Below are 27,628 nucleotides of genomic sequence, written 5' to 3'. Positions count from 1 at the left end.
GCACACCCTCTCCACCGTATAAAAGCGCGGAGCCGCGGGAACTGTCAGAGGCCTGCACTTTCCCCGCAGTCTCCAGGCTCCCAGCTCCCCATCCCCCAGAAATACGGACGGGCCCAGCAGGAGTAAAGAAAGAGACGGTTGGCTCCAGCCCGCTGGAAGCTCCTTTGTCTCCTTTTTTCCCTCTACTACTCCATTTCTCTCCTGATGCTCCCCTCCCCGGCTTTCGCCTCCAGTCTTTTCCCCGAGTTGCCTGCCCAGGGCAGCGAGACAGAGCGGCTGGGCCGCGGGAGCCGCTCGGGGCGCACGGCCTTCACCCCCCTCCTCCGCCCTTCCCGGTCTGACCTCAGCTTCTCCTTTCCCTCCCACCTGCCTCGCTCCCCTCGCGGCCCCGGCCTCCGCCTCTCTCCTCTCACCCCGATCCGGACCTGCCTCCTGCTCGTGCGGCCGTCCCTCTCCACCTGCATCCCAGATTCCCAACCTCTGCGCCCGCTCCTCCGCCTTCGGCTCGGGGCCCCTCGCCCCCACCCGGCTCCGGTGCGCGCCCCAGCCTCCCACCCGCCGCCGCCCGCCCCCCGCGCCGTGGGAGGTCCAGGGCGGGGCCGGGATCCGGGGCGGCTCCCGGGGTTCGGCTTGTGGGAGGCTCCCTCGCTTCGGTCTCCCCCTCCCTCCCCCCGCCCTGTCTTCTCCGCACCCTCCTTCTTCCCTCCGCCCGGAGCCTCCCCCGGTCCCCGGCGCCGCCTCCTTCGCTCCCGGCTCCCGCTCCCGCGGCCGCCGCCGCCGCCCCGGGAAGGAGAGACCCCGCGGGGTGGGGTTTGGGGGAGCGCGAGGGGAGCGAGACCCTGGCCGGGCAGGAGCCCGGATTCACGGGGAGGAGGGCTGGGAGGAGGGCAAGGTTGTGGAGAAAGGAGGGGGAGCGGGAGGAGCGGCCGGGCCTGGGGCCTTGAGGCCCGGAGAGCCGGGAAGCCGGGCCGGCGCGCCGAGGTAAGAGCCGGGCCGGCAGCCGGGCTCGGAGCTGGGCGCGCGGGGGAGGGCCGCGCCGGGGCGCGCGGGGCAGCGGCCGGGGAGCGCGGGGCGCCGGGCTCGGAGAGCCGCGGGGGCCGGGGGAGAGGAGGTGGTTAGAGGTGGAGTCCCGGGAGGGTGGGGGGCCGAGGGAGGCAGGAGGAGGGTGGGGACAGGCGCTCTCTCCTCCCCCCCCACCCCGCGCCGGGCTCCGCCCCCGCCTCCTCCGCTGGGCGCGCGTCTCGTCCGCAGGCGGAGCCGGGTCGGAGCCCGCGAGGCCCGGCGAACGAGGCCGGGCGGCACCCCCGGGTTGGGCCGCGCCGGCGGGGCTCGGTCCGGCCCTCACGGCCGTCTGTCCCTCAGATGCTGCTGCTGCTGCTGCCGCTGGCGCCGCTCTTCCTCCGCCCCCCGGGCGCGGGCGGGGCGCAGACCCCCAACGCCACCTCAGAAGGTGCACCTTCGCCGGCGACCTCGGGCACCCCACCCACTGCCCCCTCCTTGCACCCCCTTTTCTGGGCCTCATTACTGCCCCGGCAGCCCTACCTAGACAGCGTCCCGGCCTGGAGACCCTGGCTGCCCGGCCCCCCGTTAACACCCTGAGCTCCTTTCCCTCGCCCCACCTATGACCCCTTCTTCTCCGCCCCACGTCACTGCATCAGCTGCCTTTCGGTGACCCTGCACTGTTTCCTCGACCCCACCCCTCCCTCCTGCCCATACGCTGCCTGGGTAGCCTAAGAAGCCCCCCTGGACTCATCCTAATTTACTCAGAAATCCTGCTTTAGCCTGTTTTACCAAGCTCACTGGCATATTGTACCCTTGCACGAATTCTTAATTTTCTTTTCTCCATTACCCCCAACCAGCACCTTCCCTCCTCACTTATGAGCTCTCACTGGCCTTAACCCCGGCTCAGGGCGCTCTGTCCTTCAGCCCAGGGTTCTGGACCCATCTCTACTCCCACTCCGGGCATCCCATCTGGGCCCCTGGTCCGCCACCTGCCCACTGACCACGCCCTGTGCGCCTGGGCTTCGTGCAGCTGACTCTGCCACCCCCCAACCCTCTCTGACTCCTGGGACTCACCCCTCAGGTTGCCAGATCATACACCCGCCTTGGGAAGGGGGCATCAGGTACAGGGGCCTGACTCGGGACCAGGTGAAGGCTATCAACTTCCTGCCGGTGGACTATGAGATTGAGTATGTGTGCCGGGGAGAGCGCGAGGTGGTGGGGCCCAAGGTCCGAAAGTGCCTGGCCAACGGCTCCTGGACAGATATGGACACACCCAGCCGATGTGGTGAGTAGCCTCGAAAAGCCCCTCTTCTCTTCAAGACCATTCCTCTTCCTGCCTCAAACTTAGCATTACTGCTCACAAGTCGGCTCTGTGAATCCGCTGTAACAAAATTCAGATACGTTTATTGAGCGAACACTGTGTAAGAAGGGTTTTACTATGTGCACTTGGAGGCAGTCAAGTTAGCGGCCCACCTTTCATTTCATCCCATCCTCCCTGCATTAGGCCACCGACCGTTTGATAAAATAACTTGATTATTCATCTTGTGAGCTCTTCTTTTTGAGGGTTTTTAGTGGCAGATTGTGCAAAAACACTCAAAATGATTTCATGGCATTTTTGAATACCTCTGTCTCCAACATAGAGATCATATACCCACAAAGCAAACCCCAGTTTAACATTCGTGTAAGTCAACTGTAATAAGAAAGGTAAATCTGATTGTGCATCTAAAGTTACATCCATCCGTATGAGCCAGGGAACCGCCCACTGCCACTGACTTTGAAGAGATCCCCTTCTATGTTCTTATAGCTCCATCTTGGGTTCCTACCATGGAAATGCTTTTTCCTTTTTTCTGTTGGTAATGTGTGGATGCTTCCAGGGTTAGGGGAGGAATGGAAACTAGAGAGGCAAATCCTTTGCACCCCTGATTTTCTGCAGAGTAGGATGCTTGAGGCCCCCAAGCCCAATCTGCAGCCCCTGCTCTTTAAGGGGAAGGAACCTTCCCCAGTGTGCCTCTCTTTTTCATTTTTCATATCTCTCCACAGTCCGCATCTGCTCCAAGTCATATTTGGCCCTGGAAAATGGGAAGGTTTTCCTGACGGGTGGGGACCTCCCCGCTCTGGACGGAGCCCGGGTGGATTTCCGGTGTGACCCTGACTTCCATCTTGTGGGCAGCTCCCGGAGCATCTGTAGTCAGGGCCAGTGGAGCAGTGCCAAGCCCCACTGCCAGGGTGAGGGGCATGGCTGCCTGCTTGCAGCTGAGGGTGCTTGCAGAGGATGGGAGTGGGGTGGGAAGGGATGGCGGGAAAGGACGGGGCGCTATGCAACATGGGGGGCTTTGGGGGAGTGGAGCTGAAAACCCAACTCTTTTTCCCCTCCCACCTGTCTCTGGCCCCTTCTGTAGTCCCCAGTGCCCACTTCACCTACACTGGGGGCTTCCCTCCTCTACCTCCCTCTTTTTATGTCTCCTCCCTGCTCCCAATTCTTCACATGTTCTCTTTTCGAGTCTCACCCTCCATCACCTTTCTTAAGGGTTAAGTACTCCAGTTTCCCCTAGCCTCAGTCCCTTTCTCTAAACTTAGAACTTTCTATGCATAATCCTCTTCTGCTACTGATTCCTCTCCATTTGTTATATAACTGGATTATTGTAAAGACTCAGAAATAAATCATATGTCATACTTAGAAAAAAATGTTAAAACTGGGAAGAATATCTGGGGTGGAAAATTATCAGGGTAAAAATTAAAAAGAGTTAAAACTGGGGGCAGAACCATCAGAGGACTAAGGACCACCCAGGGGTGGGGCAGGGGAAGAGGACAGTCCTTTTCCGGAAATCCCAGACAACCGCCATCATTCCCAAGGGACTCAGTCTTGTGTCCAACACCTTTTTTTTTTTTTTTTTGTCATTTAGTTCTGCAGAATTCCCCCTTTCCTAAAGGGCACCCAGGTTCTCCCTTTGCAGTCTTCTCTGCGGGATGCAGGCATACCTCATGCTTCCCCTACTCTTGTAGACTCTTTCAAGGTCCTGGACCTGGCTTTCCTCCCTTAACGTAATGATTCTGCTTGTCGTTTACCATTCCATTCTGGAAACTGAGAGTCCCATCCAGGGGTGGACTTACCACGGAGCTAATGCAATTTAATCTCAGGGCTCCTCATTCACACAGGTCTCTTCTTGTGCTCTAATTATGTGTTCACATGGTCATAGCTTTTTGTAAAAAATGCAAAAGTAAGATTTTAAAAGCAATAGTTTAAAAACAATTGTATTTGTAATTTGTATTTTTTTTCTCTTAGAGACCCCTGCATTTTATAGTATTTAGGCTCCACAAAACCAGGATCTGCCCCTGTCTTAGCTGTTGGCACTCGGGTCTCAAATTCTGTTGTCCTATGAAAAATAAAAGAAGAAAACCGACGGGTTCTGACCCACAGCCCCACCTTGCTCTTATCCCCAGGCACCCTTCCCTCAGAAACTCAGGCTTCTGCTCTTCCCGGTCCTCTCCGGCCTGGACAGGTGTGGGAGGGGGCTGGGGATCAGGCCGGGGAAGCTGGGCGCCAGTGGTAACTCTTCTCTGATCCCCGTCTTTCCTGCTGCCAGTGAATCGAACGCCGCACTCAGGTGAGATCAGAAACCCTCATCTCGCGCACTGCAATCCCCTTATCCCTCACTCTTCACCCTCCAACCCCGGGGGTTCTGCCCCCAGGCTGTGGGGTCCTGTCCTTCTTCCCCCAACCTCCCCCACCCCCCCACCCCGTCCCAGTTCGCGGCCGGCCCCTTCTTTCCCTACCTGTTTTCTGCCTCCAGTCCCGGTTTTCTGCGAGGCTGCGGTCCCTCCCATCTCCCCGCTTGGCTGCCCTGCCCTGGGCTCCGCCTCCTCCCAGACTCCGCTACCGCCGAAGGGCAGAGCCCGGCCGGGGGCGGGGGGCGCCGGCAGACCCCGCGCGTCCGCGGCCTGCTCCCTGCGGGGTTCCGCCGGACACCTCCGGCAGCCCCGCGCGGCCGTCTCCCCCTGGCCGGGCCTGGCTCTCCCCTCTTCGGCTCCTCCGCACGGCCGTCCCTTCCCTCCACCTCCACCCTCTCCCTTCTCGCAGCTCCCATTCCTTCCCGAGCTCTGTCTCCCCAGCCCCGGGTTCCCAGCCTCCGCCCCATCACTCCCCTTCACGCCACCCCCTTCCCACCCAACCACCTCTCTCCTAAGCCGCTGCCATCGCCCTGTCCCCCACACCCTCAGCCCTTGGCCCCATCCATCCACACCCCGGATTCAGACACGCGCGTCCCACCGCCGTCCTTTCGCGTCTCCATGCCCGGCTCCCCGGCGCTTCGGCCCACCCCGCCCTCCCGGCACGCCCCTTCCCCTCTCGGCTCCTCCCTGACCGCCCCGTAGGTGGGACCCCCCCCCATTCCCGGTCCAGGCCTTTCCCGCGGGGGTCGCGTCCTTCTCCCTTCCCCGCCCCGCCCCTCCGCCTGTCGTTCCCACGGCGGCGCGCGCCTCCCTCCCCGCCCCTCCCCCCCGCAGCTGCCGCGCGCCGCCCGTGACGTCAGGGCCCCCTCCCAGCCCGACATCTGCTCCTCCTCCCCTCGGTCGGTCAGTCAGTCCGCGAGGAGAGTCCGCGGTGGAGCTGGCGGTGGCAGGGGCGGGAGCTGGAGCCGTGGGGGCCCTAGGAAGCCAACCTTGCCCGCTTCCCTGGGGCCCTCGCCCCCTCCTCCCTACACAAGCCAGGATGGAGGACCCTCTTCGACACTCCCTCAGCAGCCCTCCCCAGGAAAAGTGTCCCCCCTGAGCTCCTCCCTCTCCCCAAACAGCCCCTCTCCCTCCCGGCCATGGGTCCGGGGGCCCCCGCTCCCCGGGTGGGGTGGCCGCTGCCGCTCCTGCTGGTGATGGCGGCGGGGGTGACTCCGGTGTGGGCCTCCCACTCCCCTCATCTCCCGCGGCCTCACTCGCGGGTCCCCCCGCACCCCTCCTCAGAACGGCGCGCAGTGTACATCGGGGCGCTGTTTCCCATGAGCGGGGGCTGGCCCGGGGGCCAGGCCTGCCAGCCCGCGGTGGAGATGGCGCTGGAGGACGTGAATAGCCGCAGGGACATCCTGCCGGACTACGAGCTCAAGCTCATCCACCACGACAGCAAGGTAGCCCCGGACGGGGGAGTGGGCGGGCGGCGGGGGCCTGGGGGGCAGGGGGCCAGCTTCACGCGCCTCGGGCTGGGTGACTTCTGGGATTGCGGAGCAGACCCCTCCCACGTGTGACTAGCGGGAGACGGGCTGGGGGTGCAGGAGCTCGGGGAGAGTCACGGGGGCTGGAGGTTCAAGATGAGGGTCTAGGGCTTTAAGAGGCTTAATGGGGCTGTGAGGCAGACCCTCTGCTCCCCAGGACGCAGGGACGTGTTGGGGAGGGTTGGGGAAACTGGTGGTGGGTTTAGGGTACTAGCTGATCCTGGTCCTCCGGGATGGGTTCAGGGTACGGTGGAGGTGTCAGAGGTGAGGCGCTGGAGCAGGGCTTTGGATTTACCATGGTAACAAGGTAAACCTTGGCAGAAGGCTAGAGACGGAATAAGAAACATTTTGAGGGACTTAAGTGCTCTGGTTTATTTATCACAACAAACAGCAAGGTAGCTGTGAGCCCTACCCTGTGGAGGGTTCCTGGACTGTGGGGTATATTGGCATATTGTGATTTGGGAACGCTAATGGTCAGGAGATGGGCAGAGGTACTGGGAAAATGAACTGGATTAGAGGTCCACACAGGAGCCCTCACCCCAGCATGGGGATAGAGGGAGTCTGCATATAGGCAGCAGAGAGAAGAGAGAAGAGGAAAGAGTGGCAGTAGGGGAGGGGGCGGTGCGGAGGAATGGGGTACAGATCAATTCTTGGGCAGCCTGTGGAACTTGGGTCTTGAGTTTATCTTCCTTAGAGCCTTGTGGCCTCTGCGATGTGAGAAGGGAAAGAGGATGTAGGCTGAGGGAGGCGGGGAAGAGAGAAAGGGGGAAGGAAAGAACATTTGGGTCTGGTAGTAGAGGGTGGTCCCGTAAGATTCCTTGCCCACTCCATTGCCTACGGTAATTGGGAACATGGGGAAGGATGTGGCACAGGGAAGGAAAGAGACTTGGGACCTCAAATTTATCTTCTCTGACACATGGCCCCAGAAACCCCCAGAATAAGGGGCTGGGGGAGAGCAGAGTGGAGTAGAGGTGAGGACCTGGTCGCCTTCGCCTGGATGGACTCAGGGTGTATAGTCGTCCTTGAGCAGCCATCCACACCAAGAAATAGGTTTGTGAGGGAGGAGCGGGCAGAGTGGGGTTGAAGGTGGGGTGGGGAGAGAAGAGGGCCCAAGGACAGTTAGGAGCTTGGAGAGAGGACTTCAGACCCCTCCTGACACTTTGGCAGGGATTCCCAAACTTCGGTGTCCATGAGAATCACTAGAGGAGTGGGTTTAAAACAGATGCTAACCCCTAGTCAGGAATGAGTCCCGAGGATCTGCGTGTTTACCATTCCACGTCCTGTCCTGGTGGACGCCTAGGTAGCCACCCCAGGATGCCCATGGAAGAGCAGCAGCGTACAGGGGAGAATTAGGTGTTGGGGGGAGAGGCAGGGAGAGGAGCAGAGGGTCAGGTCTGCTGGAGCTGGGAGTCTGGGGAGAGAGACTGGGAGGGATGGGTGCAGGGGTCAGGGTAGGGGGTCACAGGGAGCCTGGGAGCCCCCGTAACCCTGTGTGTGAGCTCAGACTGATCCACCGTGACAGGTGACTCCCCAGAGGTGCTGGGGAGCAGATGGGGGGCCTGAGAGAAACTAGAAGAGGCAGCGAGGGAGAGAGGGAAGCAGGCACACTGGAATGTGTGACTCCTGCCTGCAAATCCGGATCCTTTGCAGAAGAGAGAGCGCGGAGGAGAGGCTGAGAGGAAGTCTACTGGGGCGGGGGTGAGAATCAGGGAATCTGCTGGGAGGAGTTGGGTGTGGAAGGAGAGAAGGTAGGGGAGGAATGAGCACGGAGAGCAGAGCCCAGGTCAGCCTGCCTGCGTGTTTTCTCTGCTCTCCTATGTCCTCCTTGCTCCTGCCAGCCCTGCCTTCAGGCTGCAGCGGGGAGCTGGGCTAGGATCTGGGCTAACCCACTAGGAGAATGCAGGAAGCTGGGGCCTGAGAATGGCAGAGAGGCTGGGAGCAGCCCGAGTGGGAGGGTGAAGAGGCTTCAAAAACACCTCTTAGCAGGGGGTGAGGGGACAGCAGAGGGTTCTCCCTGCTCCACCTGGCTCCCCTTCTCTAACTTCCCAGGGTGTCTCCAATGTCAGGCCCCAGTGGGAAGTGAGCAGGCTCTGGGGGGCCTCCCTTATTCCCTCTCTGCCTGCCCCCATTTCACCCCTCAGCCCCTGGGCCTCCTGCCTGCTCCTCTCTAACCCGGCTCCCCACTGCCTTCCATTTCTTTTCCACTTCCTTTGGGGCTCCAGCAGCTTCTGAAATGTCAGGCTTCAGCAGGGGGGGAACAGGCAGGGGGACACCATGCAGCTCTTCCTCCCCATGTCCCTTCCTCCCACCATCCCTTCCCTCCCCAGCTCTCTGCATTGTTTACTCTCCCCATCTCCCTGCCCCTCCTTCAGCACCCCTAAAAGCATCTGGTTTGTTGAGAGCCTCATTCTGTTTATTCTCCCCAGTTCTTCCTCACCTGTTTCTGCACCACTTCCACCCAACCCCCCCCCCCCCCCCCCCCCCGCCAGCGCCTCCTTTTCTAATGGACCCGTCAAATGTCAGGGCCCAGCAGGAGGGAGGGATCACCAAGCAGGACTCCCCAGTGGTCTTGTTCCCAGTTCTCCTGGTGTTTATTTATCAGCAGCCCTGATTGGAGGAGGGGGGGGGGGACAACTGGAAAGGTGGGGAGGGGGAGTTTGCAGAGGTGAAGGAGTTTTCGTGGCACGGTTCTGAGGAAGCTGTGGGGGGGGGGCGGTCCCCGGGGAGAGTTCATTCACATTCCTGCAGACTTTTCTACTCACAGATATTTGGAGCTTGGAAATATGGGGAGGGGGACGGGGTGATAGAGGAAGGTAGGCTGAGGGAGGGCTGAAGAGGGGCTGAAGGGAGGAAAGGTGGCCTCTGCCGAAATCCCCATGCAGGTGTGTATGGGACAGGACATGGGGAAGGAGGCAGGGGGAAGCCAGGAGGGTGTGTGTGATGCGTGAGGGGAGCCAAGACACCGGACAGGAAGAGATGTCAGGAAGGAGAAGAAAATGGTGCTAAGGACAGAAGGATCCAGTGGAGGGATGGGCACTTGGGGAGTAACTGGATTGCTGGGGATGCAGTGGGGAGCAGCGTGGGGGACCCTACACTTACCCTCCCCGTTCAGTGTGACCCAGGCCAAGCCACCAAGTACCTGTATGAGCTGCTGTACAACGACCCCATCAAGATCATCCTCATGCCTGGCTGCAGCTCCGTGTCCACACTCGTGGCCGAGGCCGCCCGGATGTGGAACCTTATCGTGGTAAGCCGGGCTGTCCTGCAGCTGTGCATTCAGGGGGCTGCGGAGGACCCACGTTCCAGGCTCATGGCCCTTACGCCTGACAGCTGCCGCTCACTGCTCCTCCTCAGAGGAAGTGAGCCCCTGTGCAGGGGTGTGGGCCTGAGAGAACCCCTGCTTGCAGGGCAGATGTGGGCGGGAGGCCTGGGGGCAGCCGGGAGGTTGCAGCGGAGCTCTGGGCGAGTGTGTCCTGCGCTGTGTCCCTGTCCCTTAGCTTTCCTATGGCTCCAGCTCCCCGGCCCTGTCCAACAGGCAGCGCTTTCCCACATTCTTTCGAACTCATCCGTCGGCCACGCTCCACAATCCTACCCGCGTGAAGCTCTTTGAAAAGTGGGGCTGGAGGAAGATTGCCACCATCCAGCAGACCACTGAGGTCTTCACCTCGGTGAGCATGCATGCGTTCAGACTCCAGGGCAGAGACGTGGCCTGGATTCCTTCTGGGGAGAAGAGCCTGTTTCTTTCTTTTTCTTTTTTTCTCTTTCCTTTCCTTTCCTTTCCTTTCCTTTCCTTTCCTTTCCTTTCCTTTCCTTTCCTTCCTTCCTTCACAGATTTTTATTTATTTATTTGACGGAGAGCGAGCGCACAAGTAGGGGCAGGGGCAGAGGGAGAGGGAGAGGCAGGCTCCCAGCTGAGCAGGGAGCCGGATGCGGGCTGGATCCCAGGATGCCCAGATTATGACCTAAGCCAAAGGCAGATGCTTCACCGACTGAGCCCCTCACGTGCCCCGAACAGCCTGTTTCTTTATCAAAAGCAAACACATTCTGGGTGGGCTTAAGTGTATGTTCTGTGGTCAGAGGAACACACAGAGTTGGGTTTTCAGGACCTTTTCCAAGTTTTTGGTTTTAGGACACTTTTTCCCTTTGATGCTCTCTTTCCCAGACAGATAGACCCAAAACGACCCACTTCTATTAAAGCAGGTTCACTCCAAAGCTGTGATAAGAGAGGGAATATGAGATAGGAACCCAGAAAGGCAGCCAATTCCGGAGACACTCAGAGGGTGGAGTGTGCCTGTGAATGGGAACAGCAGGCATAGAGAGGGAACAGAGAAGGAGGGAGAGGGAGAGAGAGACGGAAGCAGAGAGACAGGAGACGTGGAAGTGGGGAGAGGGTTAGGGCTCCGAACTGGAAAAGACAGTCAGCCCCTGTCTTTTGTTCCTATCTTTGGATCCCCCATCCACCCTTATGCTCAGTGGCCCTTCAGTCCTCCGCTCTCTCTCTGAGCCCTCTGTCTGTCTGCACACTTGCCTCTGAGGCTCGAGACCATCCTGTGCACACCAGACCCTGTCTCCTTTCGCCCACTCTTGCTGTCTGGTGGGAGTGGGGTGAATGGGGTGACTTCCCGGGGCTCGCGAGCACCTTCCTGGGTAGCGTCCACATTCTGAGACCGCAGACGCTTTCCTTCGAGCTCCCCGCCCCGGCGACAGACACTCACAGGCACACTCCACCCTCAGAACTGCCGTTCGTCCTGCTCTAACTGTGCAGTCCTCAGGTAACCTCTCCGGTCTTGACCCCGTTGTGCACCCCACGTTTTCTCCGTTTGTTTCTCGTTCCCACCCAAGACTCTGGATGACCTGGAGGAGCGCGTGAAGGAGGCTGGAATCGAGATTACTTTCCGCCAGAGTTTCTTCTCAGATCCAGCTGTGCCCGTCAAAAACCTTAAGGTGTGCTGCTTGGGAGGGGTGGGCTCCCCCTGCAGAGGGACCAGGTAGGGGGAACCGTGGGAGGCTGGAGGGGAGAACCAGGCAGGGCCAGATGGGGTTTTTGTTGTTTTCTTTCTGTTTTTTGCCTGGTGTTTTTGTATCCAGGTATAATTAGCTTATGACATCGTATAAGCTTAAGGTGTGCGATGAGTTGATTTGATAAACTTTTATACGTACGTACCTACAATATGCACTTGTATGCTATATGACGTGTTGTACGCATTGTGTATTCTATGCAGTTATTGATTGCATACAATTGATGAACAGTGTGTAGGCTCAGTGTTGATTTGATACATTGATATGTTGCAATATGATCTCCGCCCTAACATTTGCTGACGGGTCTATCCTGTCACAGAATTTTGATTCTGGGAGACAGTAGCATCTCCTGGGGACCTTTATTTTCATCGTCCACTTGGCATTTGTCCAGCACCCCGTGAGCAGAGCCCTGCACCCAGCTGTCCGGAGTAGGGAGCCAGGGTGTGGAAGTGCCTGCGTGTTTCCAGGCCTGTCTCAGGAGCTCTGTTTCCCTCCGTCTATAGCGCCAGGATGCCCGAATCATCGTGGGACTTTTCTATGAGACCGAAGCCCGGAAAGTGTTTTGTGAGGTAGAGTTGGAATCCAAAGCAGGAGGGGCCTGGGTGGGCTCTCTACCTTGGGAGTCTGATGGGGTCTCTCTGCAAGTCTGCTTGGGTTGATAGCAGATGATCTGAGGAGATGATTAATACAACGCCCCTGTCTCTTGGCTCTGACTGGATCTCTTGGCTTCTCACATTCAGTGCTTTCTCCAGATCTCGTTTTCCTACCCCTCTGTGTTCCTGCAGGAACCCTTGAATCCTATCTTTCCTGGCTAGCTGGGGAGGAACTTAGACGGAGGAGTAGTTGACCCTCTGCTGCTCCCTCCAAGACTTGTAGATTCCTCTTTTCAGTTCTCTGCTCTTCTCTGATTCCCAAGAGGCTGGATGGTGTCAAGGGAATTAAGACAGAAAAAGAAACAAAGCCCCCACCCTGCCCCCTCTCTGCTCCCAGGTGTACAAGGAGCGGCTCTTCGGGAAGAAGTACGTCTGGTTCCTCATTGGGTGGTACGCTGACAATTGGTTCAAGACCTATGACCCGTCCATCAACTGCACGGTGGATGAGATGACCGAGGCCGTAGAAGGCCACATCACCACCGAGATTGTCATGCTGAACCCTGCCAACACCCGCAGCATCTCCAACATGGTGAGCGTGGAGACCGAGAAACCAGCCCCTGGGCGGGTGGGGCGAGCTGAGGGTGCCTTGCGGGGGAGGGGAGCAGCGGTGGGCTCTTCAGGCACAGTAGGGCACAGGGAGCTTGCTTGCATGTGTTTCCTGCGGTTTCCACCTCTGCTCCGACTTCCTTGAGCAGGAGAGAGAGAGAGAGAGATGGGAGTGGTATGTTCACGAGGCCCCTGATGAGAGGAAGGGCTGTTACCATGGCAACAAGGAGCGGGTTGGCAAGAAGTCAAATGAGGGAGAGGCGTTAATGATAATATAGGTGGTGCGTACGCAAGCACACCTCGCACAAACGCTGTTCCTGAGCAGAAATGCGTTCTCTTTTCTCGGTGACTTCAGAGCCCTTTGGAGTTGCTTAATATTCACTCCTGACTGATACTCAATTAGCTTGGCTCCTGATGTTTTTTATTGATCCTCTTTTAGAATTTTGGATGTAAAAGGGACTTTTGAAATCCGTTAGTTCCAGAGAGCTGACTGTTGACATGCCTGGGGCTGGAAGCACGTGCTGTGGTCTGGGAAGGCGGGGTCAGCCCTGCAGGCGAGGGGCACGAGTGAGGCGCGTGGGGCCGAGGCTCTGTTCTTGCTCGGGATTCTCTCTGGGGTCACAGGAATCTTGGGCGAGCTTACGAGGCAACTTCTGTGTCTGCATATCATCACGAGGGGTGGCCCCAGGTCTGGAAGACCTGTTTTGGGAGGCACGCTAGGGGCGAGTTAATGGTTGTAAAGCCCCACATATCCCATTGAAACAAAGGTGTAGTCATCATGGCTTTTGCGCAGTAAAGCAGGAATTTAGGTACATGGCTTCCGGGGTCCTCCCAGCCAAGCTCTGATGGAGGGTTTTCGTTTCATTCTATAGACCAGGAAACTGACTCCGAGAGGTTGAGGGACTTGGTCTGGGCCCCGTAACTGCCGAGTGGTGAAGCCCGCATTGAGCCCTGTTTGAGTCTAACTCCAAACCACTCTGCCCTGTCACCCTCCGTGGAAAACGGTGAAATCTGACTGAAGAGTCTGCCTTTACTGGCTGACACTGGCTAGCTGATGGGAGTTTTTGAGCAAGGGAGGAAGAGCATTCAGGCAGTGTGTCCTAGCTGTGGATTGTGTCATGTGGACTCTGGTTGTGGACACTGTCCTGGGAAATGCCAAGGCACTTTATGTTTCAGGCATCTTGGTTGAAACATGCAGTGGGAAGACTCTGGAGGAGCACTTCCCTGTAGGGTGCCTGAGACGTGAGGCATCCTCGAGACCTGCGGAGTAGAGGAGCTGGATCCCCCGCCAAGCGGCTTACCGGCAGCCCGAGTCCGGGGGGCCTGCCCCCTGCGGCTTCGACCCCACAGCAGGGAACTAGAGGAGCCCCGCAGGGAGCAGGGACTCGGTTAGGAGTATAAAGGGACATGTGGGCTTTGGAGCGGAATGCCCTGGGGGTCGTCGTTGGGGCTCTTGGTCTCTAGCGAAAGGTGGTGCTGCCCTTTGAGGCCAGAGGGCTTCTAGCAGCCGCAGCCCTGCTTGGTAGCTGAAAATGCCAGGTGGAAAAGCCAGGATTTTCCACAGGGTAGAAGCAGCCTTAACGGCTGACCAGGAATAGATCGTAGATGAATCAAGCAGGACCAGGAGAGGTAGACCAGAAGCAAGGGTTGGACCTGGGGACACAGAGCCATGGAGATCTAGGAGAGAATCAGCTGCCTTCACTTCGTTAGACCCCTGGTTCTCAAACGCTGCTGTCCCAGAGGGTTAGTTAGGGCAGATTGCTGGGCTCTTCCTCCGGAAGTTCTGATGCGGTCGGTCTGGGGTGGGCCTTTCCGGCAAGTTCTAGGGATGTTGCTGGTACTGGTTAGAGACCACGTGTTGAGGGATTGGCTGGGCAGGATCTAGAGAGCATCTGGCTGTCACATCTGGCATCTAATGGACGAGCTGGGCAGGCTTCTAGACACCCTATAAAGCACAGGTCCGTCCCCCAGCAAAGCAGTACCTGGATCCCTATGTCAACAGTGCGGAGATTGGGAGACCCTGCTTTAGAAAGGAGCCAGGACTGGCAGAGTGGGTCGGGTGGTTTGGGCACAGGGGCAGCTGGGAGGTGGCCTTACCTGGGGATAAGATTCTGTTCCAGTTCACAGATTGGGGTGGAGGTCCCGTCAGATCCCGGTACAATACCAAGTCGGAAGCTGCCTCAGGATACATGGTTTGGGTCACGGTCGGGCGTCCCTGTCATGTCCCTCCCGCAGAGACAGCCCGCAGAGCTGTTGGAAATTAGGCTCATGGAGTTGCCCTCCATTACTTTGCTCATTTCTGTGGGTTGTCGTTCACTTTTCCTCGAGCTGCTTTGTCATGTTTGCCCCTGAAAATCTGCAGCGGTGTCTTTGCTGCCCCAGGGGGAACTATTTTTTGGGCAAGCATGTTGGTCGAGTGACCTGGAGCCCGTGGAGAGTCGCAGATCTGGGCACCGTGCAGGCCAGACGAAGCCCTTCCCATCTGGGTGTTTTTCTGATCCAGTGTGTGCTTTGCACTGAAGACTGGAGACACCTGGGAAGGGTGACGCAGGAAGTCTCAGCCTCGCGGCGGGCTGCCGAGCGGATGCTCTGGGAGAGACGTGTCAGCACACAGAGGCAATGCAAGGGTTAGGGAGAGTATGGGCTTCGATGCCAGGCTGCCTGGGCTTGAATCCCAGCCCTCCGTGCCGTATCACTTCCTGCAAGTTACACTTCTCTGTGCCTGTTTCTATATATATGTGTGTAGATATATATATATATATATATATATATATGCCTCAGAAAAATGGAAAAGTGCCTGGAACACTGTAAGGAAATATAAATGTTAGCTACTATTATTATTATTATTATTATTATTATTATTATTATTATTATTAACACTGTTCTATGTAGGGACCGATGGTCTTAACGAAACATTTCAACAGAAGAATTAAGAGGACTTGGGGATTCCAAGGCTTCAGTCTCATGTCCTGGGAAGGGCTGGGGAGTGAGGAAAAGTGGAGCTTAGTCTCAGATATTTTTAGTTTGGGATTATTGGTTTGATAGCTGTAAATGCCTCAGAGACAGCTGGAGATGCAGGACATGAAATGCGGAGCTGGGTCGCGGACCCGAGTATCAGGGACACCCACATGGTTGAGACACAGGGAAGTCTGCAAAGAGGAGCTGTAACTTGATACCCAGCATTTCATATATGTTGTTATTTCCTGTAATAACTCGTTGAGGTTCCTCAGCGGGCAGGTGAATTGGTTGGAATTGGAATCCGTCCGTCCGTCCATTTATCTGCCCAGTGGACATTTTTAAAAACACTTTTTTAGAGTGATGTGGGTTCACAGCAGAGCCGACCAGAGGGTACTCCCCGACCCCGCATGCATGCCTCCCACCATTGCCGACGTTCCCCAGCACCGTGCTAGCAGCCGATGAATGGCACCGGTGCGGGACCACCGAGAGCCCGCGGTCTGAAGGAGGGCTCCGTCTGGGTGCTGTGCATTCTGTGGGATCTGACAGGTGTGCAGTCACCTGTGTCTACCTCACAGCACCATACAGAGTGTTTCCCTGCCAGACGCAGTGGGCATCGTCCATCAGGTGCCGGGCACAGTGCTGGGTGCGGAGATGTGCAGGGCGATGGTACGTGTCATGGCTTATGTTGCTACATTCCAGATCTAAACAGTTGTGAGGTGCCCCTCTCTGTTGCTGGTGCCTTGCCAAGGGGTGGCCACTGAGCATTTCCTTGTGTGGCTTCTGGGAGGTCAGAAAGGGCAGGTGTGATTTTCTCCATTCCATGGTGGACATTTCCAAAACCTTGAGCAATTTACCTGTGGTTTTTGGCCAGACGAGGTCCTTGCCAGGTATAGAAATTCAGGTCTCCTGGCCCATTTCCTTCTCTTCAGCTTTCTTGGAGAACAAATGTTGAGGATGGGGAAGGGTGTGGGTAGGGGCTGCATACTGGCTTTCAAATATATGAAGGGTATCTCTGGGGCCTCAGCCTCCTGCAGACCCTCCGGCGGCTGTGAGCAGAAAGCACGTGAAGTTGCTCAGGGAGCACACACTGGCTGACGAGCCCAGCGAGGAAGGCTCTGTGGGGGCCCCTCTAGGCTGTTTTAGAATCGGAGGGGCTGTGGGGTCCTGGGTCCAGCCCACCGAGAAAGTCTGAGCCCAGGAGAACATGGCCTCGCAGCTCCCTGTGTGCTTTCTCTGGCCGCTGGTTATGCGGCGTGTCCATCCCTTAGACCTCCGGTTGCGGTTCTGAGAGGGTGGCTGTGTACCCCGAGGCCGTGGGCCCAGCTCCGCCCAGCTCGGCCCAGCAGCTTCTGCTCCAAGACGCACACATGGCGTCGCTTCAGACTTGGAACGTGCATGTGCTCGCTCTGACGACACACAAACCAGCTGTTCGATGACAAGAGCCGCAGCCAGAGTCAGAAGCCACACGCGGCACCCACGCCAGCCCTGCCCATCCTTCCCTCCGCAGACATCCCAGGAGTTTGTGGAGAAACTGACCAAGAGACTCAAGAGGCACCCCGAGGAGACGGGTGGCTTCCAGGAGGCACCGCTGGCCTACGATGCCATCTGGGCCTTGGCGCTGGCCCTGAACAAGACGTCTGGAGGGGGTGGCCGTTCGGGGGTGCGCCTGGAAGACTTCAACTACAACAACCAGACCATCACCGACCAGATCTACCGGGCGATGAACTCCTCGTCCTTCGAGGGTGTCTCTGTGAGTGACAGCGGTCTCCCTCGCACTCCCCTGTCCCCTCGAGAGAGCGCACCCTCCTGTCCTGCACGCACGCAGGAGCCTGCAGTCATCGGTCTCAGGCCCCAAACCAAGAAAGCCTGTAAGAGACCAGAAGGAAAAACGCTGTGTTCCATTTCTCTCAACCTGCCTCATTTATCTCCAGTGCAGGCACTTATGAGTCAGATGAGAATCAGAGGGTCTTAAAAGAGGAAATGGTCTGAAAGATCATCTAGATGTTCCCCTCAAAGTGGGGAGATCAGTGTCCACAGGGATTTGGTGACGTGCCCAGGTCACATGCCAGAGGTCAGGTCTCGGGGGGCTCTATCTGGGGATGTTTCCCACCCAAATCCCACGGGTGAAGCTTCTTTTCAAAAGAAGAATGTGTCTAAAATCTAGGGTACGGGCATCTGGGGTATGTCCTAGATGCAGACAAATGCCGTAAATAGAATCCACTCAGAGGCTCCAGTGCATCAAACACACAAGGACCCAGAGAGGCCCTGACGCTCTCTTCTGGCTCCCGCTCTCATCACCTTTGCCTGCCTCCGCATGTTCCCGCACCCAGGGTCACGTGGTGTTTGATGCCAGCGGCTCCCGGATGGCCTGGACACTCATCGAGCAGCTGCAGGGTGAGCGCGGGGGCATGGGGCCGAGAGGGCTGGGCTGGGCTGGGTCACCGCCTGGGGGAGGAACTCGGGGGGTGCCTCCCCACTCCTGCCCTTCTCTTTGAACTGGTTCATCAGGCGTTTACGTAATCAGAATAGTAAGGAGCTCAGAGAGGGGTGGGATCCCTGGCGTTGGGAAGGGGCAGCACACTGTCTTGCTCCCGTGGCTTCCCTTGCGATTCCAGAAGTTTCCCTCTGGTGGCCGGGCTTTGAGGGGCTAACGCCTTGTCAGGGGCACACTCGCGGACTCCAGACAAGCCGCATCCAGCAAACCTGCTATTTTTAGAGGGGAGCTATTGAATCTCCTCGCTATATACGCAGGCATTCCTGATGTCCGTGTCTTACGCGTAGTCTGGCTCTTTGGGATCGTATTTCCGTACATGTCAGCACACACACGTATTTGCCGAGCCGCTGCGAGTGGAGCTGGGCACATGCCGCTCTCAGCCTCCTGGGGCATGCAGTCTCCTTCTCCCTGCTCCCACCTGTCCACAGACCTTCCTGGGGGCCCAGACCACAGGGCTGTGGGCTGGCTTCTGAGGGAAACCTTCTGGAACGGGAATCTTAGGAATGGCTAATTCCCCCCTCGTGGCTCTAAGAGGGAGATGCCACTTTCCAAGGAATTAGAACCCAAGCCAACAGAAGAGAAATTTCTAAAATTAAAATGAAAGCCACTGGGAAAATAGATCCTGTGATCCTGTCTGCCATGAGAGGGAGAATCAGTGGAAACGCTGAAGGCTTCAGGAGCCAGAATCAAAGTGGGAGATGACCGACGCGAGAGGCGTGAGGCCGAGTGGCGTCCGGGGCGCCCGCTCCACCGGCGGCCTTAAACATACAAGATGCACTTCTGTGCTTCTGCTGCCCTGGGATCCACCTTCCATTGCCTTTCGGGTTGTCCTGGGGATCCCTCAGGGCCTCAGACACAGCAGGGAAGTGACTTTAGGGGAGTGGGGAGTAGTGCCTAGGCTGGACTCTTCACCTTCCGTTGTCTCCCGCCCAGGGGGCAGCTACAAGAAGATCGGCTACTATGACAGCACCAAGGATGATCTTTCTTGGTCCAAAACGGACAAGTGGATTGGTAAGCAGGTCCTGTGTGTGTTTTCCTCCAGTGCGTCTGCACAATGAAGGGGAAGCGTGCGTGTGAACCAGGGTGGGGTGGCAGGTGCCATGGGCCAGGGTCCGGGGTAAGACACAGGTAGGGGAGCTGTGTATTTGCAGAGGGAGCAATGCACTAGCAAAAATAACGCATTGCTCAGGTAGGAGGATCAGAGGTGCGGCACACGGGGGGTGGCCTTGGAAACCCCATTTGAGTTTCCCAGATGCGCTGGTACCTGGATACGTGTGAAGCAGCTACTCTGAGGCTGGACGGGCCTTTTCATCTCTCAGGAAACTGGTTGCTTAAATTATAGGAGAGGTTGCAAAACCTCATATGATTGTCTTCCTCTCAAGTGTGCTTTTTAAAGAGAGAAAGTAAGCAGTTGTTCCTTGTGTGCTTGGTGGGCTGAATAACCGGAAATGGGAAGGACGCTCGAGGTGGACAAAAGGAAGGGCCCCTGATAAGTGCAGGCTCAGCGTGCTCGGTGGAACAGCTGTCAGCTGCCCTACCCAACTGGAAGCTAGTAGTTCCCAGCTCTGCTGGGGTTCTGACATGTTTTTTATAATTTGAATTTAGGACAGTATTCTCTACTGCTATAAATGCTGCATGGCCTAAATTACGCTTTTCTTTTTAAAGCTAAGCAAATTGAAATTAGTTTTTTTTTTCCACTGTGAACTCGTTGACAAATTTGAGCTTCCTCTTAATAATAACTAGAGAACACCTTTGGGAATATCATCCTGCCAGGGTTAGAACTCACAGATCGGGCTTTTTTTTTCTTTTTCTGAGGTTAGGGGACCAGACTGGATACTTTGAACTCTTCAGCTTTGATTCTATAGCTGTCTTTTGCAGCTTTTGATTTGAGTTCCGAGAGACCTCATGAACTTTACCTCTCGGTCATTCCCTTCTTTCCCTCCCTTCCTTTGCTGCAAAAAAGACAGAAAACACAGAACAAACACTAACAGGAACAGACTACAGCTCTGGTGACATATCTTGGCCGCTAGCTCCTCGCCCTCCTCTCACTTCTGACTGCTTCCTGAGACCCCGAGCTGCAGGGAGATTCCACTGTAGAGCCCCGGGTCAGGGCAGCAAGGGCCCATGTCCTCAGGGATACAGACAGGTGTCCCTTGCCCCTTTCTCTGCCTCATCTTCATTTCCTTGTCCCCTACCCCTGCCTCCCAGTACCAAGTAGGAGGGGCCCCCAGCTGACCAGACCCCCCCCCCAGTGCCATGCAGGAGGGGCCCCCCAGATGACCAGGCCCCCCAGGGCCAGGCAGGAGGGGGCCCCCAGCTGACCAGATCCCCCCAGTGCCATGAAGGAAGGGCCCCCCAGCTGACCAGGCCCCCCCAGTGCCAGGCAAGAGGGGGCCCCCAGCTGACCAGCCCCCCCCCCCAGGGCCAGGCAGGAGGGGGCCCCCAGCTGACCAGACCCCTCTCCACTGCCATGCAGGAAGAGACCCCCAGCTGACCAGACCCCCCTCAGTGTCATGCAGGAAGGGCCCCCCGGCTGACCAGACCTCCCCCAGTGCTATCCAGGAAGAGCCCCCCAGCTGACCAGGCCCCCCCAGTGCCAGGCAAGAGGGGGCCCTCAGCTGACCAGCCCCCCCCAGGGCCAGGCAGGAGGGGGCCCCCAGCTGACCAGCGCCCCCCCCCCCCAGGGCCAGGCAGGAGGGGGCCCCCAGCCGACCAGATCCCTCTCCAGTGCCATGCAGGAAGAGCCCCCCAGCTGACCAGACCCCCCTCAGTGTCATGCAGGAAGGGCCCCCTGGCTGACCAGACCTCCCCCAGTGCTATCCAGGAAGAGCCCCCCAGCTGACCAGCGCCCCCTCCCAGGGCCAGGCAGGAGGGGGCCCCCAGCTGACCAGATCCCTCTCCAGTGCCATGCAGGAAGAGCCCCCCAGCTGACCAGACCCCCCTCAGTGTCATGCAGGAAGGGCCCCCTGGCTGACCAGACCTCCCCCAGTGCTATCCAGGAAGAGCCCCCCAGCTGACCAGCGCCCCCCCCAGTGCCAGGCAAGAGGGGGCCCTCAGCTGACCAGCCCCCCCCCAGGGCCAGGCAGGAGGGGGCCCCCAGCTGACCAGATCCCTCTCCAGTGCCATGCAGGAAGAGCCCCCCAGCTGACCAGACCCCCCTCAGTGTCATGCAGGAAGGGCCCCCCGGCTGACCAGACCTCCCCCAGTGCTATCCAGGAAGAGCCCCCCAGCTGACCAGACCCCCCCCCAGGGCCAGGCAGGAGGGACCCCCTGGCTGACCAGACCCTCCCTCAGGGCCAGGCAGGAAGAGCCCCCCAGCTGACCAGACCCCCCCCCCCCAGGGCCAGGCGGGAGGGACCCCCGGCTGACCAGACCCCCCTTACCCCCAATGCCGTGCAGGAGGGGCCCCCCTGGCTGACCAGACCCCCCCCAGGGCCAGGCGGGAGGGGGCCCTGGCTGACCAGACCCCCCCTTACCCCCAATGCCGTGCATGAAGGGCCCCCCGGCTGACCAGACCCCCCCCCCAGGGCCATGCAGGAGGGACCCCCTGGCTGACCAGACCCCCCCTTACCCCCAATGCCGTGCAGGAGGGGCCCCCCCGGCTGACCAGACCCTGGTCATCAAGACATTTCGCTTCATGTCCCAGAAGCTCTTCATCTCGGTCTCTGTACTCTCCAGCCTGGGCATCGTCCTGGCTGTGGTCTGTCTGTCGTTTAATATCTACAACTCTCATGTCCGGTAAGTTTCCTTTCCGACACTGTCCTCCTTCTGCCTGCCCCTCGAAGACAGTGAGCATGCCTGTGGCAGGGACTGAGAAGAGACCTGTGTAACTGCTGCGGTCGTGGGGGGTCAAGGTGTCCACTCTGACCTATGCTTTCCCGGTGCCCATGCCCAGCAAAGGGGGCAACCAGATGCAAGTGCCATTCCAGCTCCAGAGCAGCTAACCGAAAACTAAAAGTTCTTGGGGGTAACGCAGTGGGGGCTCTACACTGTGTGTGCAGGTGGGGGTCTTGTGCTGGGGAGCCTTCTGCACCCACCGCCGGCCCCTGCCCCAGGCTGCACCAGGCACCCTGCGGTGCGTGTGGCCGCGGGCTGGGCTGGGCCAGGCCCTGGTGGTTCTGAAGAGCCCAGCCTCCCTGAAGAAGAGGTTAATCCTTCTCCTCTCCCTCCTCCTCTCCCACCTCTGCCCTAGTTACATCCAGAACTCCCAGCCCAACTTGAACAATTTGACTGCTGTGGGCTGCTCCCTGGCGCTGGCTGCCGTCTTCCCCCTCGGGCTGGACGGTTACCACATTGGGAGAAGCCAGTTCCCCTTCGTCTGCCAGGTGAGGAGGAGCTGGGCAGACACCCTGTGGAACGGGGCTGTCCCCGCTCTGGGGCCGCTCCTGGAGGCACAGTGCCCTGCCTTCCCTCCACTGTCCCTGCTCCCTCTGGTCTTTGCCCGGCTGCACCCCTTCTTCCTGACCTCCAGACCTTTTCGCTGTGTGGCTCTAGCCAGTTCCAAGGTTGCCATGGCATGCCTCGCAGAGAAGGGGGGGGCTCCGAGGGTGCAGGACGGGGTCTGCACAAAGAACCCTCCAACACTGGCAGCTTGTCTGTGCTGTGGGGGCTGAGCACAGAAACTGTGCTCGAGGGGGACAGACCTGACCTGACAGCAGGGGGTGGGGGCAGGGAGGAGACATGGGAGGTCCTGGGGCTGTGGGAAAGGCTGCTTCAGCAGCCACATTTGTGCGGTTCTGTTCTGCTGGTGGGAAACAGGCCCCTGTCCCTGCCCGTACGTACTCCTCTTGACCATGCTGCTGTGCACATGGCATTTGCACGCACAAGCACACTTCCCCAGAGGCTGTAGGTCTGCCGTGAAACCAGAGGACAGTGCCGGGGGGGGGGGGGGCACTGAGCTGCAGGGCAGCATGAGAGATCTCTGCACAAAGTGCTGTGGGAGCAAAGAAGGAGCTTATCAAAGGATGCATGGGCTTTCCTCAGCTGGGGGAATAAGGATGGTCACTCCTGTGGCTTGTAGGGATAGAAAGACCAGTAGATTCGGTGAGCCCGTTGGTGTGGCCAAGCGTGGGGGGAGAAAAGGGCCAGGAGCCTGGGAGGATGGGTGGGGCTGTGTGGGGAAGGGTCTGCTGCCACACCACACAGCAGGGGTCAGAGGGGATTAACCCCAAGTGACCAGCAAGGTTGCCCTGCTGGCGCAGAAGGTGGTGGGAGGAGGCTGCTGGAGGTAGACAGACTCCCGTGCGGGCCCTCTGCACACGCCCATCGCTCCTGGCTGTGCCTCTGTTGCACACGGTTCTGCTCTGCCCCCTGTCCGGTCCTAGGCACGCCTCTGGCTCCTGGGTCTGGGCTTCAGTCTGGGCTACGGCTCCATGTTCACTAAGATCTGGTGGGTCCACACGGTCTTTACGAAGAAGGAGGAGAAGAAGGAGTGGAGGAAGGTGAGCTGCTTCTTAACCTTCACCCTTGGGTCCTTGGCCCTTGGGGTTTAGAGGGTTCCCCGACCTGCCTGTGCTCTGTGTCCGTCCAGACCCTGGAACCCTGGAAGCTGTATGCCACGGTGGGCTTGTTGGTGGGCATGGATGTCCTCACCCTTGCCATCTGGCAGATCGTGGACCCCTTGCACCGGACCATTGAGGTACTGTGAGAGGAGGCCCTGGAGGTTAGGGCCTCTGCCCTGCCTGGGGTCTGAGGAGGAAAGCACTGGTGGCGAGTGGTCTCCAGCATTTGCACAGCAGCCGCTCCCCCTCCCCGAGCTCTGAGGAGCCCTAGCGCAGGTGGGGATTCTGGAAGGACGTGTGGACGTCCCAGGCATCGTGGAAAGTCGGGGACATGCACTCCGGAGGTGTTCACGAAAGCACTCCTTGGCCGAGAGTGGGACCTGGCAACCATGCCAAGCGTGGCCTAGGAAAGAAGGGGAGGGTTGGGGGTCAGGGACTGAGCAGAGGTGGGGTGCAGAGGGTGACCGCCGTCTTCCCTGGGACCCTGTATCTCTCTTTAGACTTTTGCCAAGGAGGAGCCGAAGGAAGACATTGACGTGTCCATCCTGCCCCAGCTGGAGCACTGCAGCTCCAAGAAAATGAATACGTGGCTTGGTGCGTGGGATGTGGGGGAAGGGCGGGACGAAGACAGCAGGCAGGGGCAGAAGGGTCTTTGGAGAAGGGGCAGTGTGAGCGTCCTCCTCTGTGTCGTTGCACTGATCCTTTCTGGGGACTGGGCATACTTGGTCTTCCTCCATGAGGAGCTGGGGGTCAGAAGCGGGGCTGAGGCAGAGCCAGTGGCAGAGTGGCCAGTGGGGGAAGGATCCGTCGGGTCAGCTCCCTAGAGTGAGACCAGGGCGGTGAGGGCCTGCGGTCGGCCCCTTTCGGTCTCCTGAACATGGGTCTGGTCTGTGGCCAGAAAGGGCAAAGCCTCTCCCCAGCCTGGAGGGCAGGGAGGTGAGACATTGTGTGGCTGACGGCTGCTCTCAGCAGTGGTCGTCTTCTGTCCCAGGAGGGAGTGGTGAGGTTTGCACAAGTTGGGGGGATGGACAGAGATGGGTGTGCTGGGTCAGAGGGGCCGGCTGGAGAGGAGCCCCTTCTCTGTGGAGCTCTAAGCAGACACAGCAATAGGCGAAGGGTGTGGAGGGTGTGGGGAGTGAGTGGACGCATGCCCAGGTGACCATGTCCTCCGTTCTAGGCATTTTCTATGGTTACAAGGGGCTGCTGCTGCTGCTGGGTATCTTTCTTGCTTACGAGACCAAGAGCGTGTCTACAGAGAAGATCAACGACCACCGGGCTGTGGGCATGGCCATCTACAATGTGGCGGTGAGCCCCGGACACCTGGCGCTGACCCCAGCCTGCCTGGGAAGAATCAGGGCTGGGATCAGTGGGCAGAAGTCTTACCAAGTCTTTTAATGCCTTGGGTTTGTGAAGCACTTTATAGTGGGCAAAGCATGGTGCAGACACTATCTTACTGCTCTTCCCGAGACCACCCATGAGGCAGACGGTAGTGTCCCCCTAACAGGTGAGGAAGCAGAAACAGGGAGGTAGATGGCTTGTCTGTGGTTCCCTGGCTGGAATCGGAGTCAGCTTCCTGCTAGATTTTCCTGACTCGATGCTCAGGGACTCTGAATGTGCCTGTGTGAAGATCGCAGGACCTCTGCCTGGAGGGAGGGGTTCACCTGGAGTGGGAAGTGGCTTGGGACCCTTCCAGATCTGGAGCTGAGGGTGGCCTTGAGTCTGGACCCTTTTCTGATGGGAAGTTCCCCTAGGACCTTCCTCATGGGCTCTCTCCCGGGGGAGGAGAGCCTGGAGGTCCCAAACAGGGTCTACCCACAGGTCCTGTGCCTCATCACTGCCCCGGTCACCATGATCCTGTCCAGCCAGCAGGACGCAGCCTTCGCCTTTGCGTCTCTTGCCGTAGTGTTCTCCTCCTATATCACTCTGGTCGTGCTGTTTGTGCCGAAGGTGAGGTGCTCCCCGCTCCTCTGTCCCCACAGTCCACCCTACTTCCGGGACCCTCCTCCCACTGCCGCCCTTGGTCGGGCCCAGCTTGCCCCTCTTCGCTCACTGTTTTCCACGGCACCCCACCGCCTGCTAGTCGCTGACAGTCTCACGCGCAACCCTTCGCCCCCAGATGCGCCGGCTGATCACCCGTGGCGAGTGGCAGTCAGAGGCGCAGGACACTATGAAGACGGGCTCGTCCACCAACAACAACGAGGAAGAGAAGTCCCGGCTCCTGGAGAAGGAGAACCGGGAGCTGGAGAAGATCATTGCCGAGGTGCGGGGGCGCTTGCGGCGGTGGGGGGTGAGGGGCGTCGGCACAATCTGTGCGCAGGGACCACTCTCCCGCCCCGGCCCCCCTCTCTTCTGGTGCCTCTTCTTCACCTGCTGCCCCCTCTTTGCTCTTGGGCTCTCCTCCGTCTTTCCTGATGCCTCATTTTCATGTCTGCTGTCCATCCTGGCCTCCAGCCCCCCCCCCCACCTCCCCCGCGTTCTTCTCTGAGCGTCCCCGCCTCACTGCCCCTTCTTCCAACCTCTCCCAATCTCTCTTCCTGCAGAAAGAGGAGCGTGTCTCCGAGCTGCGCCATCAGCTTCGGTCTCGGCAGCAGCTCCGCCCCCGGCGCCACCCCCCTACTCCCCCAGACCCCTCGGGGGGCCTGCCCAGGGGGCCCCATGAGCCCCCTGATCGGCTCAGCTGTGACGGGAGCCGGGTGCATTTGCTGTACAAGTGAGGGCCTGAGGGGTGGGGGAGGGGCTGGGAGGAAGGCCTCCTCTGTGAGTCTGGGGTCGTCCGGGTCCCTAGGACTGTGGGACCGGCGCGTTTTCTCTCGCGTGCTCGCCGTTTTACAGCTTGCGCTGTCCGGTTTGTGCCTGGCTGCAGCTTCCCGGCCGCGCGCCGCGCCCCTTGCCCGCCCGCTAGCGCCCTTCTCCGGCCACCTGGTCTCCTTCCGCCGGCCCGCTGCTCTCCCCTCTCCCCCTGGAGTTTCCCGCCTCCGCCCTGTGCGTGCTCATGCTCCGCCCCCCCCGCCCCGCTTGTGTGCATGCGTGCTCACGTGTGCTTTCCTTCCTGTGCTCGCGTGTGCGCCTCGTCCTCGCCCCCTCCGGCGCTCGTGGCCGTCGCGCCGTTTGCCTGCCGAGCCCGCCGGCGCAGCGCCGTGCTCACCCGTGCGTTCTCCCTGTGCCCGCGCCTTTGCCCCTGAAACTCGCTGTCTTCCAACAGAGCCTGCACATCGTTATGCGCCCGCCCCGGTTCACACCCTCACGTGCCTCTGCTTGAACCCCCTTTGTGCTCCTGCACTGCACTAGGTCCACGCTCCCAGGCCCCCTTCCCAGGACTGCTCCCTTTGGGTTTGTGTTTTTCTGGGGGGAATTAAGGGAGAAGAAATGGGGGCAGGCTTGGGGACCTGCTTCCAGTAGACAGTTGGTGAGAATCCCAACAACCACGGGAAGGCCCCCGGACGGCCGACAGGGACAGACGGAACTACGGGCAGGAGGTGGCGCCCCCTTCACGCCGTGGTGTCTCTTGGGGAGGGATCTCCCCCAGTCTCAATAAAGCAGTGAACAGTGTGACTCGGCCGCTTGTCCCTTGCTGTGAACAGATTGGGCTTCAGTCCAAGGAGGGAGGCTCGGGGTCTCCATGTTAGTGAAAAGGCGTGGGGTGCAGGGGTGGAAAGAGGTGTTGGGCTGGTGCACGGAGGGCCCCGCCAGGCAAAGCAGGACAGGGTTAGGCTGAGACAAGTGAGGGATGGCATTGGCGCTTCCAAGTGTGGCTCTGGTGCCCGCCGACCCAAACGTCTGTCACCACCGCCTGAGAACAAGTTCCCTATCCCTTCTCCGTGGCCCCATTTGTGAAGATGACACCGGACATCCTGCTCATAGCCGTCGTGCAGTCTGCACGCTGGGTGCAGGGCCAGTGCTCGGACTGTCCCTGGCCCATGGAGATGTCATCTGTGCTAGCCATGGTCATTCCTGTGGAATGGACCCTCTGACAGTGGTGGGCACTTCATGGGAGACCGGAGCATGTGGCCACTCAGCTGTGAGGACCCTCCCTCCTGAGAACCAACAAGAACAGGAAAATGGCTGGCTGCTGCTGGGGACAGTGGATGAGACAGCCCGTGAGACAGCCCCCGAGTGCTTCCAGCCTGCAAAGTCTGTGAGAGCTCGGAGCAGCTGGGAAGGAAGTTACTGTGCAAGAAAAGAAGTAGTGAGTGGTCAGTGAGGGAAAGGAGACTTGCCCAGACTCTTAGAGATCTTCGTGTCCTCGTACAGAAGCGT

General features: G+C 59.0%; 1 protein-coding gene across 1 annotated transcript; it reads left to right on the top strand.

Moving 5' to 3' along the window:
* Positions 1 to 715: 715 nt before the first annotated feature.
* GABBR1 (gamma-aminobutyric acid type B receptor subunit 1) lies at positions 716 to 26,923 on the top strand. Its single transcript, XM_045803913.2, has 23 exons — positions 716 to 981; positions 1,363 to 1,450; positions 2,084 to 2,287; positions 3,043 to 3,228; positions 4,587 to 4,607; positions 5,956 to 6,116; positions 9,313 to 9,447; positions 9,698 to 9,868; positions 11,043 to 11,144; positions 11,723 to 11,788; positions 12,210 to 12,401; positions 16,884 to 17,126; positions 17,707 to 17,770; positions 18,804 to 18,881; positions 21,458 to 21,608; positions 22,063 to 22,195; positions 23,195 to 23,311; positions 23,401 to 23,508; positions 23,872 to 23,965; positions 24,549 to 24,676; positions 25,190 to 25,318; positions 25,488 to 25,631; positions 25,912 to 26,923. Exons 2-23 carry the CDS (start codon positions 1,363 to 1,365, stop codon positions 26,083 to 26,085), a joined length of 2,889 nt encoding a protein of 962 aa, XP_045659869.2. The 5' UTR covers positions 716 to 981; the 3' UTR covers positions 26,086 to 26,923.
* The last annotated feature ends 705 nt before the right edge of the window (positions 26,924 to 27,628 follow it).

Source organism: Ursus americanus, chromosome 32, assembly GCF_024610735.1.
Source record: "Ursus americanus isolate L20-20 chromosome 32, mUrsAme1.1.p, whole genome shotgun sequence".
NCBI lineage: Eukaryota > Metazoa > Chordata > Mammalia > Carnivora > Ursidae > Ursus > Ursus americanus.
This window is presented reverse-complemented; position numbering and strand designations above follow the sequence as displayed.

Bases quoted from the DNA above. Each gene is read 5' to 3' on its own strand.
- GABBR1 (XM_045803913.2), top strand. From the start codon at position 1,363: ATGCTGCTGCTGCTGCTGCCGCTGGCGCCGCTCTTCCTCCGCCCCCCG. The intron at 11,145-11,722 runs GTGTGCTGCTTG...CTCCGTCTATAG, and splicing joins TGCCCGTCAAAAACCTTAAG to CGCCAGGATGCCCGAATCAT. The intron at 17,771-18,803 runs GTGAGCGCGGGG...TCTCCCGCCCAG, and splicing joins ACTCATCGAGCAGCTGCAGG to GGGGCAGCTACAAGAAGATC.